A 12123-nucleotide genomic window follows, 5' to 3' on the forward strand; every position below is an offset into this window, starting at 1 on the left:
AGGGAAAGACCCTGAAATGAGCAGGACCCAATTAGCCTAGTAGTTGATCAGGACATTTTTGATCTATATAAGTTTTAAGACAGAGAAAATAGCTGCATTAGTAAATGGAATCTAAACTGTCATTCAACATTTTGACTACAGCAGGGGCCTGGTGTTGCTTTTATAATCCTAACGAATGTGTAACTTTACTGAATGAGCGGTAGGTGTCACTGTTTACCCCCAAACTGAACATGAATCATGTGTAGGATATGTAGTCTATGGTACGAAGTGAGAAAGTGAAGGAAGCAGGACATTTTACAGAAGAACCTGTCTGAGTAATGCTGCGTTTACTAGTATGAACTGGACTAAAAACTCAAGACAGTTTGTCTCAGCATTTAATTTGACCCATTAAACTCTAACTTGCATGTAATGTATAGAACTAAGTGTACTGATTAATAGTTGAAAGGCCAGATCGGTCCTTGTTGCAAGTTCAGGATTTAAACTAGATTTAAAATAAAGAAATAGATAAGTAGATATTAAACATTGTAAATAACTAAATACATTAAAGTAAATATTTAACATAGTAAATAAATAAATTTCATCAAGAAGATATTTTAAATTTTAAATAAAGAAATTATATCAAGTAAATATTTAAGATTGTAAAAAAATAAAGTTCAATATTGTAAATAAAGAAATAAAACTAAGTAGATATTCAATACTGTAAATACAGTAGATATGTAACATAGTAAGTAAAGAAATAAAATTGATATTCAATACTGTAAATAATGCAGATATTTAAGATTGTAAATAAAGAAATAAAATCAAGTAGATATCTAAGATTGTAAATAAAGAAATAAAGTAAAGTAGACATTTAACATATTAAATAAAGACAAAACAAAGTAGATAATTAACATAGTAAATACAGAAATAAAATAAAGTAGCTATTCAATACTGTAAATAAAGTAGATATTTAACATTGTAAATAAAGAAATAAAATACATTAGATATTAAACATTGTAAATAAAGAAATGAAATAAAGTGGATATTAAACAATGTAAATAAATAAATCAAGTAAATAAGACAATTAATATAGAAATAACGTCCTCTTTCTTCACACAGGAGTGTTCGGTGCAGGATGGTGTCTCCTCCTCCTCTGTGGTGGACGGTCATGTGATACGTGCTGCCTCTCCTCTGTCCTCGGCTGCAGTTGGATCACAGAGAAGTTAGCACAAGTTAGAAGTTTGTTTGACTCATTATATCCCTCAACCCAAACAGCACCATGGCGGAACTAAGTTTCGTGATCACCATGTCCGTGGTGACTCTGTTTTGGGCCCTTATTGGAGGAATAGTGCCGCTGTTTATCCCCAAAGGACCAAACCGAGGGTAAGTTAGTTAGCTTCACGTTAGCTTTCAGCTAACTCAGGGTTTATTTTGTATAGTAGTTTGTACCCGTAACTCTTATTTCATACACCCACTGAGCATAAAGTAGTGGTGGTTTTAAAATAATTTTCCCAACGTAATATAAACAACTTCAACATTTAAACCTTGTAAGCTAATGTTACTTGCCAGTAGATAAAAGTTTGGGTTAGCTAACGTTAGCTAATGTGACAGTTCCTCCTTCTGCTTCCTCCATGTTGCTGTTACCTTTTTATTCCAGGAAATCTGACATGTCCTCACAACGAATCTATTCTTCACCCGCCACCACATGAAGTTACTAATCTCAAGAGTTAATACAATTCATATATGGGAACTGTTCATACTGCAACTTCCTTATTTTGCCTGTTAGTCACTATCACGAGATCAAAATGGCCCGTGTTGAATGTGAAAACCATATTATCTGTGAAGTATTACACTTTTAATAATTATTATTATCTTCTCCATTTCCCACAGAGTCATAGTCACAATGCTGGTGTTAACTGCAGTCTGCTGCTACCTGTTGTAAGTTATCATCCTGGTTCCAAGTCTGTGTTTTAAATATAATATATGTATGTTCATCTTCTGCATATATTTTTTATGAAATAGAAGTTATTTGACATGTATTTTAATAATCTACTTATCATTTAAGTAAAATTTCAAGCAAAAATATTTAACCTTATTTTTTCCAACTTGTAAGAATTTTTACCTAGAATAAGATGTGTACAATATGAACTTTGGTTTTGTACAATTTTAACATTTGTTCAGTATGACAGTTTGTGGCCATGGGCTCTGGAAACATATAAGCAATTTTCCACAACGTTTTCCCTCAGTTTATTATTTATTGTTAAATCATACTTGCAGCCCAAGTAATAAGTAACTGCATTTCTACAGTCAGTTCTGTCTATATTAACTGGTTTCATCTTCTGTCTCTCTATTTTAACTACTGTGCGTTGCAGTGTTAATGAAACAAACCTTGTTATTTGTGTTAGTACTGTTGTGTGTGTGTGTAGTTTTTCTGTCCTGTGATAAAATATTCATGATGGGTTAGTTGCCAGTGTTCTCAAGGTGTCATGTTACATGTGAGGTGGACAACAGAGGGCAGCAGAGACAAAGCACAGTGTTGCAGCCAAGTGAAGTGAAGAGTCCCTCAGTTTGAGGCTTTGTGGAGTAATCCTAACAACCTGGTGTTCAGCATTAAAAATATAGCCCTAAATACATATTTATCTTTTTTGTAAGAGAATAGGAAATGACCCACATCACTAAACTGTCAGGGGTGTGTTTGAAGTGCTCTGTTTTGTACTGACATGTGTGATCTTACTCTCCTTTCTGTCCAAAAGCTGGTTAATAGCAATCCTGGCTCAGCTGAACCCACTGCTTGGACCTTCTCTGTCCACGGACACCATCTGGTACCTGAGCTATCACTGGCCTTAAATCACACGGACTCCTGACCATGCAGGTAAACCTCTTCCACTCACTTTCTATGCAGCTTCTAGATACTGTATTTAGTTGTATCGTGCAATCAATTTATTGTATTGCTTGTGTTTTTTTCTAAAACAGTTTATTGTAATGTTTCTCTTCAGGGGATGACCTGAATGCTGCTCACTCTGTGCAGACTCGATTCCTTCTGAATCGCCTTAAACTTAGATCCATGTGTGATTATCTAGTGGTGCGTCCACTAGTGCCTTGTACAAAAAATAATTCCCAAAGAACTCCTTAGGGATCTCACTGAATGTGCTTTACTTTAAATGGAATAAAAGTGGCCTTCACTTGCTGTTGTTTGGTTGTGTGATGTATATTGTGTTGGTGTGATTGTTGATATAAATGATATTAACTTTAAATAGCTGATGTGCAGTGTCTGCTGTGATCTGTGTCTGTTCATATTGCTGATGGCTGTAATACATGTGATTGTTGTAAATTAATAAAGTAATAACCAAGTGTATTGGTGCATAACTTTGTGTTTAGCCTCATTTATGAGTGTTTATGCAATCAACCAATTTTCTCAAAGTCTCTTTTTGTTGACCTGTATACATGACAATGTATGCATTTTTTCTTTATTGTTTTTTTATTCGCATATTTGAATGGTGTATTGAATTTTGGTTGATCGGGGAAATGTTTGCCGTCGCGGTTCCAAACCGACTTCCTGCTTTCCGTAGCTGGAGCCGGCTACGTTGGCAACATGGCGTCCCCTGATGTCCACGTCCGAATGTGTGAACAAGAAATACTGAAATATGACTTGGAAATCAAAGCTCTCATCCAGGTGCGAATATTTATTTGGTAAGACGGCTCGGTGCTGCGTTACAACATGTGAGTGTGTCAGCCTGTCAGTCCGCAGAGCCGTGGCTCAGCCTGGTAGCTTCCAGGGCTAGCAGCTGCAGTTAGCCGCTGCACCGCCGCTCCGAGCCGCAGTGAGGGAGCAGGAGCCCCCGGTGCGTCAGTCTCCTCCGCTCCTCCAGGCGGAACAACGTGTCCAACATGTTAATGATTGTTTACAGCAGCTTCATGAAGTGGTCAACACAGTACCCGTGTAGTGAGTTGGCCAAAAAGACAGCGAATGCCTGTTAATTATTTAGGAGAGAAACCGTTTTCTGCTTTTTAATATTTATACACTTATGTGTATCCTTAGATAAGAATACATAGGCCTGTTTGGTCAACAGTTCTAGTTGTGATGGTGTAAGTACATGTGGTATATATGTGTACTACTTGTTGCTGAAATAAATAGATCAGAATATGAATTTATTTAAGTTAAAGTCTTATATTAAGTAAAAGTTACAAACATTTAATGTTTTTAGTTTTTCAAATGTGATGATTCTTTGCATTTCAGTTTATTTCTTTGGCAATTTAACATCTTTGTGGTTTTGACTTTTGTTCAAAACCACACATTTAAAGAGGAAAACATAGATGTTTATATTTTTTACTCTAAAATGTTAAAGCTAAACTGCGACTCATAAAACTAATCGTCACATGAACCCACTTTCTAAATAATAAGTAGCTGTTTTAGAAGTACTTTTCATTAGCCTGATTTACGACTATACTTCCATTTAATTGCACATCATCAGTTAATATTCAGGTTAAATCACTCAACAAATCACACACATGGGGGCTAATTACTAAAAATAGTAAATAACTAATTTTAAATAACTTTACAGCACTTATTCCAGTCATTCTTCATCCTGTGAGAGCAACATGTGGAAAACGGTAACTTCATTTCACATCGATGCAGGAGTTGTGTATACATCTCATTCATGTACATCTGCCGTTGTTGTTTGAACATGTCACCAGGATGTTAATGAGTGCTCAGGGCCTCAGAACAAGCTGACGGAACTGAACGCAGACATGAAGAAGAGTTTCCACAACCTCAGACTGAGGATCCAGGTAAGAAACACAGTTTGGGAGAACCTCTGCAAACATGACACATGTATGACAATGATGCAGCATAAAGCATGTGACTGTAACTCCCTCTGAAGCCCAACAATTTCCACTGTCTCTCTTTACCAGTGAGATATATTCGGTATGGTGCTGTTTTCAACCAATGTTGGTGCATTAATTACCAATGAATTGTGTCAATATTACATATTACATTTTTGAGAGTTACAAAGTATAAACTAAATAAATTGTTTTCTGGTGCAAGTTCAGGGCAGAACCATCACACTTTTATATCATTGTATTTATGTGCTGTACTTAACTTACTGAATCAGTCTCAGACTTAATGCAGTGGCAGACGAGTCGTACCTGATAACAGGTTTCAATGCTATTATATTACGTTTTTATATGTTTAAATTAGTCACTTTTTTGTCATTTGTAATAGATGATATATAGATTTAGATAGTTGATAGATTTAGAAATAGTAATACATATAAGAAATAAGATACTGATAAATGGCTCAGAAAATATTTGTGTGTTTTGTTCCTTTGACAGGATTTAGAACAGATGGCGATGGAGCAAGACAAAGAGTCAGGCAAGCAAACGTTGATCAGTCAGGTAGAGGGACACAGAAAACAGATGCTGAGGTAATATCTGGCTGTTACTACTCGTTTTTTATTTCTTGAGTTGAATCTGGTGGTGGATAAACATATGAAAAATCCCTTCTAAAACTGTATTTTGCAGCAACCAGACAGCTTGGAGGAAAGCTAACCTCGCCAGCAAACTGTCCATAGACAATATGGAAAAGCAGGCACTTCTGAATAGATCAGATAGCGCTGTGAGACAGAGGTGAGCAACATACTAAATTCTTTCTGTTTTGTTTTTTTGAAGAATACATGTTTGGTCATATCTTGGTTAATTCTGGCTTTTTAGCATTAGGACGTGTAGTGTGTATAGAAACGATATCTATTTTTGTCTCTCATTTGACAGGAAGTTGACCAAAGATGGCCTGGCCCAGACAACCAGCGACATTACAGAAAACCTTATGAGCATCAGTCGGATGATGGCGCAGCAGGTTCAGCAGAGCGAGGAGACCATGACCTCACTAGGTTAGTGAAGGCAACATTTCTTATCTAGAATGGCACTCAGTAGAGTGAATACCTCTGACAGTCCCAATACATTTCATCAAGCTTCACCAAATTACACACACTCATAGATATCAGACCCCTAAATGTGTCTGATTTAAAAAAAAAAATCAAGATCCATGAATGATTTCCTGGGATATTGGTGAAAATGTAGAAAAAAAGCCCTGATTTGTAATGTTAAAGAAAGTGAAAAATAATTCCTGGATCCGCCCCATGGTCCAGATTAGCACCATTATGTGTCTTTTCGTGATCCTTACCAAATCCCTCCACTAATCCCATAAAAATCCTTTTTGTAGTTTTTGTGTAATCCTGTTTACAAACAACAAACCAACAGAGAGCGTCAAAAACATTTTTTTCATGATGTAGGCAATTATTCAGTTTCTTAAAATATGATTGTTCACTTAGTATTTTTTAGCTTAATCTTAAACCAATAGAAGTATTTTTTATGGTACCCTTATTAAATGCACATCCATTTATTTAAATATGTGTGTAATCCCACCCTTCTTTTAAGAAAAACGCTTTGTGATGAAGACACTTTTTTCCTCCTCTTGAAGGGACCTCCTCCAGGACAATCCAAGAGACCAACGAGGAATTTAAGTCCATGACGGGGAGCATCCGGCTCGGGAGAAAACTCATCACCAAGTACAACCGAAGGGAGCTCACCGACAAACTACTCATCTTCCTGGCGTTGGCTCTCTTCTTCGCCACAGTTCTCTACATACTTAAGAAGAGACTATTCCCCTTCCTGTAGACCAAGGTAACTCCGAGGACACTCTCCCGTAACCACACACACTACGTTCCACAGTCGCAGCAAACTATTTTAAATAATTCTGAAGGCTTTGTATCATATTACACACATTATTCACTAGTGTCCGCTCACTGGAATGTTGTCTGCTCACTCGGCTGAGCTGTGACGCTGCTGAGGGTGAAGTATTGTCCACAAAGTGGAAGATAAACCTCTGCACTCATATCTCTAGGCAGTGTTTTATTCATCAAAGATTGTTTGGTCTACTTTTTTTCATCAAACCAAGGGAATCACTCGTGACGGCAGATGTATATGTGATGGCACAAAATGTGTCAGAGGTCTGTCTTTAATAAGTGGCACAGTAATGCTGTGCATTGCTTTTACTTACTGTAAGTCAGACGTGGAGGGATGGGAGAACCAGTATTTTCTTTTACATATCCCAATTATGCAGAGGGTATCAAAAAAGTGTTTTGTGAAGTAGTTTGCTTCAGATTTTTTTGGGGAATTAAGAATGACGCACGATAAGTTCAAATGTCAAAAGAATCAACTTTTCAGTAAAATCTGATTATCAAAACAACTATTGCCACTGTTCAGCTCAACCTAGGTTTACTGGCAAGACAATATTGTAAAAAAGATTGAGTAGGTTTGGGAAAATGTTTGCATAACAAAAAATGGCCTTTTTCATATATTCCTCAGTAACGTGTGCTTTAACCAAACCAATACAGTTTTGACTGTATTTTTATTTAATATCATTAATGTACTGTGCAAGTCATGTTCTAACTATTTGTGTAATTGTTATTTATATTTATAAACTGTATAATCACTTAAAGGTATAATTTATTATTACACTGTAATGAGCTAGTGTTATTTTTGAAAATAGAAATATTTAAATGCTTTTCAACTTTGTTTGCACACAACCCTATCTACACTCACTCCCTGTATGTGTTTTACAAGCCCAGTTATCAAAATGGTACCTTGCATGTGCACTTCAATTCAAACTGTGCCTATATTTATTTGGTTGGCATGCAAACCAAAAAGGAAGCCTTTTTATTCGGTGGAAGAGTCCGAACACTGTCCAGCTTCTCTGCCCACGTTGGAGTGTCTCTGTTCTGCAGCGCAGCAGAAAAGCTCAGAGAAGCAGTGGCAGTCATCACGCAGGCAGAGATAGAGCAGCATGCATCCCTGCCTTTCTTCAGATAAGACCCGGAAAAGCAGATTATTCCGACCCGTTTCCCCTCTCCCTTTCCAGTGTGGGTGGAGGTTGAGGTGGGGGATATTTTTAGGGTTGTGTGGTGCTGTTATCTGACATTGCCTTTTCAACACCTCGGAGGAGAGGGTGGCCAGAGGAGCTACATGACCTTGCCACCCTTTCTGAAATCTCCTTGCATTGCTCATATGTTAAATATATGTAAATGCTCTTCAGTATTGATGATCAATAAATGCAAAGTCTTCTGGCTTGTGATCTGAATGTGTGTCGCGTGTGTTTTGGGACCAAATATTGTTCAAAATGAGATAGAAGACTACAGAGTAAGTGTGGAGAGTCCTGAGAGACGCCCAAGCATCTCTTACTCGTGTAAAGTGGCGGCTGTTGGGCAGAGCCGCTTCTTTGCCTGTTCGTATAACTGCACACTTAGATGAGGCCTCTGGCTCTCTGTCAAGCAAATTGGACTATTCTTGCATTTAGCACCGTGATAGTGTCAGTCAAGTGTGTGGGTTTGTATCTGGACAAGTGGGTGAGGATCTCAGGGGAGCGGACACGGCACCAAACTGACGGAGCAAAGACGGGAAGCAAACATCGACCAGGAAGCGACTACAGACCACATTTTTACATGGAGCTAATTTTACAGCTTTGTTCAGTAACTATTTAACTTTTATCTTTGTGTTTTTACAGCTGAGCGCGAGTCCAGCTAAACTATTCATATTTCTCAAATGAAACACAATACTGACTCAGCAACTTTGCCAAAAGGTAACTTTTAATAATCAATATTGTCCAAAAGTAGATAAATATCTTAGATCAGGTCACATCTTGGTCGCCCTTGTTGACTCTTTTTGACAATTACATTTGTGCAGAAATTCCTCCTACCAAGTTGAATTCATGTTAATAATAATTAGTATATACTTTGTAATGAAGAACACCATATCGCAAGTAGATCCGGATTTTCCACATATATTACAAGTCAAGGTCATGGCTCATTGCCCTCTCTGTCCCTGCAGTGACTTTTAAACACATGTCGCGTGTACATGTGTCTGACAGCGGGTTGTAAAAAAGAGTAAACTTTTAACCACCTTTTAACCTCTTTGGAGCATATTGAAGGAAGCTTTCTAACAGCCACTTGAGCCCTTTCACCAGACACAAACCATATGAGGGGTGTAGGCTCCGTTATGTGGATCTATAACCAACTCATCCATTAGAAGAACCAAATGCAGGTATTATGTTTATATTGTCAAGATTATAATTTATTATTGCTGTCATATTCACATTTATATTTATTTAATGTTGGCTTAATGGCTCTCTAATAGGCTTTTGTTGTCTTAAGAGCCCATTTCTAAAAAGTAATCATTTTTTGGGATTGTAGAAATAATAATAATAATAATAATAATATAGTTTATATTGAATTAATAATTTTCCAAAGTCTAAATTGCTACAATTAGGTTATATTTTATAGGACCGCCACATAGGCAACTGTCTGAGTTTTATTGAATTAAAACATCTTTTTAATGGTGGTACAAATTTAAACTTTTTACAAAAACATTTAAATAATTTTAGTTGCATTTTTTCACTCTCTCAAGCTACCTGTCTGTGCGCCAATGCCACGAAAATACATGAAAATGTCGCTATTCAGACAAAAACTACCAAATATAAGTCATTAAATATAAGAAGTGAAATGAACTCCGCAAAATCTTGACACATTTACAGATGCATGCAGTCGGACAATAATCCTGTTAAACTGTGGTTAGTATAACGAGTGATACACGTGTTCACCATGTCCTGATGCCATGTAATGAGGACACCCCGGTGCTGGAGGAGAAGCTGTTCTGCACATTATTCAAGTCTCCTGCGCCAAAGTTCATGTAACTCCCGCTGCCGGAGGAACTTTGCACAGTTTGCATCGTGGCTGCAGGATAATTACACGCATAGTTTGTGTTGCAGCCGGGCCCCGTGTAGTTACTGAAGGCTGGGTAGTTGTTGTAGGTGAAATGGTTGATGGGACCCATGCTGTAGGAGGGGTTGTATGTGGCCGTGTCCGCCGCCAAACAGGGCTTCCCGTCCCGCACCAGCACCGGCACCGACACCCTCCTGGGCGGCGGCAGGGACACCATCTCCAGGCTCTGGTCCTGCCGCTGCCGCTTGCACTTGTACCTCCTGTTCTGGAACCAGATCTTCACCTGGGTCGGGGTCAGCTTGAGCACCCCGGCCAGGTGGTCTCTCTCCGGGGCGGACAGGTACCGCTGCTGCTTGAAGCGCCGCTCCAGCTCGTACACCTGCGCCTGGGAGAAGAGCACCCGCGGCTTCCTGCGTCTGCGGGGCTTGGGTCGGTCCGGATCCTCGGTTTTGATGTCCCCCACGGGCTCGAGAGGAGGACTGAACTCTTCTGATGGAACCAGACGGAGAAAAAAATCATCAACACAATCTGCAAGTTTGACTTTTTTAGAGGTTTCTTAGGTGTAATAGGGCTATTTTATTCCATTAGCCACTAGGTTATAAAAAGCACCTATACTAATAACAACAAACATTAATGATAACGGCACCACATAATATAGGCCTAATTATTATATTTTATGACATTACATGGTTATAATGAGGCTGTGGTGCCATTACTTCTAAATTTGCTGATTCTAATTCCCTTAGCCACCCATAATGTAGTAGGTCTAAGCTTCAGGAAAAAGACACACGTTGCATATAGTAAAAAATAACAACGAGATCAATGATAACTATGTCGATGCAAGATTTGGACGACTGACAATGATTCCTTTTCAATATTAAATAGTCCATCAGGCCTGAGAAAATGTTAATCAACTTTTGTTTTTGTTTAGATTTTAAAATACAATTTAAAAGACAGTATATAAATGTTTTTTTACTCTAAGACCTTTGATTTTGTGGAGGTGTTTTTGAGTAGTAGTTGTATTATGATACACAACTTGTGTGTAGGCCTAGTCACAGGCCTACGAAACAAACAAACTTGTCCTCTGCATCAACTCACCTTTTCTGCGTTTCCCCTCAAACCCGTCTGATTTCTCATCCTTGACTATGTCCACATCTAAGAGGGATTTCCCATAAAAGCTGGAGGCAAAGCTGAGTGCGCTGCTGCCTCTGGCTGCCCGGGACTCGTGGAGGTCCTCTCCAAACAGCGAGGCGGCGGCAGGAGACGACATGTCCCGGAGAGGCTCCTGCTTCATGCGGGCCAGCATGCAGGAGGAAGAGGAGCAAGAGGAGGAGGAGGTCGGCAGGCTGCAGCAGTCCATACGTGAGGAAACGTCCAGAGAAGACGCCATAACGCCATGACTCTGCTCCAGGTTTAATATATCCTTTACAGAGAAGGGAGTGGACGTGCTTGGACAGGGAAACATTGCCAAGAAGTTAAAAAAAGGTAAGAAGAAAAGAACTATTAACCTGTCATGTGGACGCAACAGGTCAACAAACTTCCTCTCCCTGCTGGGAATATTTACTGGATTTAAGTATTCGTTTGGTTCACCACACGGGTCTTGAGTGAAGTGTGCATTTTGAATGTCAACTCTTGTCTCCAAACTTTTTTTCTTGGCCCCCCTCTCCTACCGGTGACGCAGGGAGGTGGGTGGGTGGGAGGGAGGGAGGGAGGGAGGCAGTGGGACCCTCGGAGCCACTGGTACTCACTCCCAGTTCATGACGTGAAGTAATGTGTGCTACATGTAAGGCCTGGTGGTACTTAAAGGCCCGTATGTGTTCATCCACTGCAAAAACATTACATCTTACTGGAGGAAATGTAATTATTATATGTATTTATCATAAATCAGCATTTTCCCACATTGGTTTAACCTTGATGTATACATTATTTGATTATTTCTTTTATAAATACCCAGTTAGAAGGGTACTTTTGCAGCTTTGTACTTCGTCTTGGCGCACGTTAATCCCGCACAGTTCATAATTTTGGCGAATTTTTACGCACATCCTCACGTTTCAAGGAGAATGATTTATCCAATTTAGTGTATCTCATACACGCTGTGTCAATACACCTGAGGAGCTAAACTTGCATTATTAAGCGCACTGAGTGGTATTAACTGATGAGCCTGACCGTGCGTGTGAGTGTGCGTGTGTTTTGGGTGTCTGCGTGCCCCCTGCACCGGAGGGGAAACTGAGCAGACAACAGGATGGAACCGTGAACACACAGAATCTGAAACCAAAGAGCGACACACTCTGCTGTCTGCCTCCGAGAGATTCTGGAGCCACTGTCTGCCTTATCAGGACGTGATAACAGACGACAACAAACCTGCACACACACA

At 39.1% G+C, this 12123-nt stretch overlaps 3 protein-coding genes across 4 annotated transcripts; 2 read left to right on the forward strand and 1 right to left on the reverse strand.

Annotated features, from left to right (window-relative positions):
- Positions 1-1137: 1137 nt before the first annotated feature.
- Positions 1138-3345, forward strand: atp6v0e1 (ATPase H+ transporting V0 subunit e1). The gene is made up of 4 exons (XM_035161486.2): positions 1138-1362; positions 1870-1917; positions 2733-2851; positions 2976-3345. Exons 1-3 carry the CDS (start codon positions 1259-1261, stop codon positions 2824-2826), a joined length of 246 nt encoding a protein of 81 aa, XP_035017377.1. The 5' UTR covers positions 1138-1258; the 3' UTR covers positions 2827-2851; positions 2976-3345.
- Positions 3346-3421: 76 nt separating this feature from the next.
- On the forward strand, positions 3422-8113 carry bnip1a (BCL2 interacting protein 1a). Of its 2 annotated transcripts, none has more exons than XM_035161484.2 (6): positions 3422-3669; positions 4675-4767; positions 5311-5402; positions 5500-5604; positions 5746-5864; positions 6455-8113. In XM_035161484.2, the coding sequence occupies exons 2-6, from the start codon at positions 4729-4731 to the stop codon at positions 6649-6651; spliced, it is 552 nt and encodes a 183-aa protein (XP_035017375.1). In that variant the 5' UTR covers positions 3422-3669; positions 4675-4728; the 3' UTR covers positions 6652-8113. The 2 variants fall into 2 exon arrangements, with proteins under 2 accessions (XP_035017375.1, XP_035017374.1); XM_035161483.2 differs by having other exon boundaries at positions 3422-3652.
- Positions 8114-8600: 487 nt separating this feature from the next.
- Positions 8601-11368, reverse strand: nkx2.5 (NK2 homeobox 5). Its single transcript, XM_035161650.2, has 2 exons — positions 10848-11368; positions 8601-10238 (listed from the first exon to the last, which is right to left on the reverse strand). Exons 1-2 carry the CDS (start codon positions 11212-11214, stop codon positions 9625-9627), a joined length of 981 nt encoding a protein of 326 aa, XP_035017541.1. The 5' UTR covers positions 11215-11368; the 3' UTR covers positions 8601-9624.
- Positions 11369-12123: the final 755 nt, after the last annotated feature.

This window comes from Hippoglossus stenolepis, chromosome 7, assembly GCF_022539355.2.
Source record: "Hippoglossus stenolepis isolate QCI-W04-F060 chromosome 7, HSTE1.2, whole genome shotgun sequence".
Taxonomy (NCBI): domain Eukaryota; kingdom Metazoa; phylum Chordata; class Actinopteri; order Pleuronectiformes; family Pleuronectidae; genus Hippoglossus; species Hippoglossus stenolepis.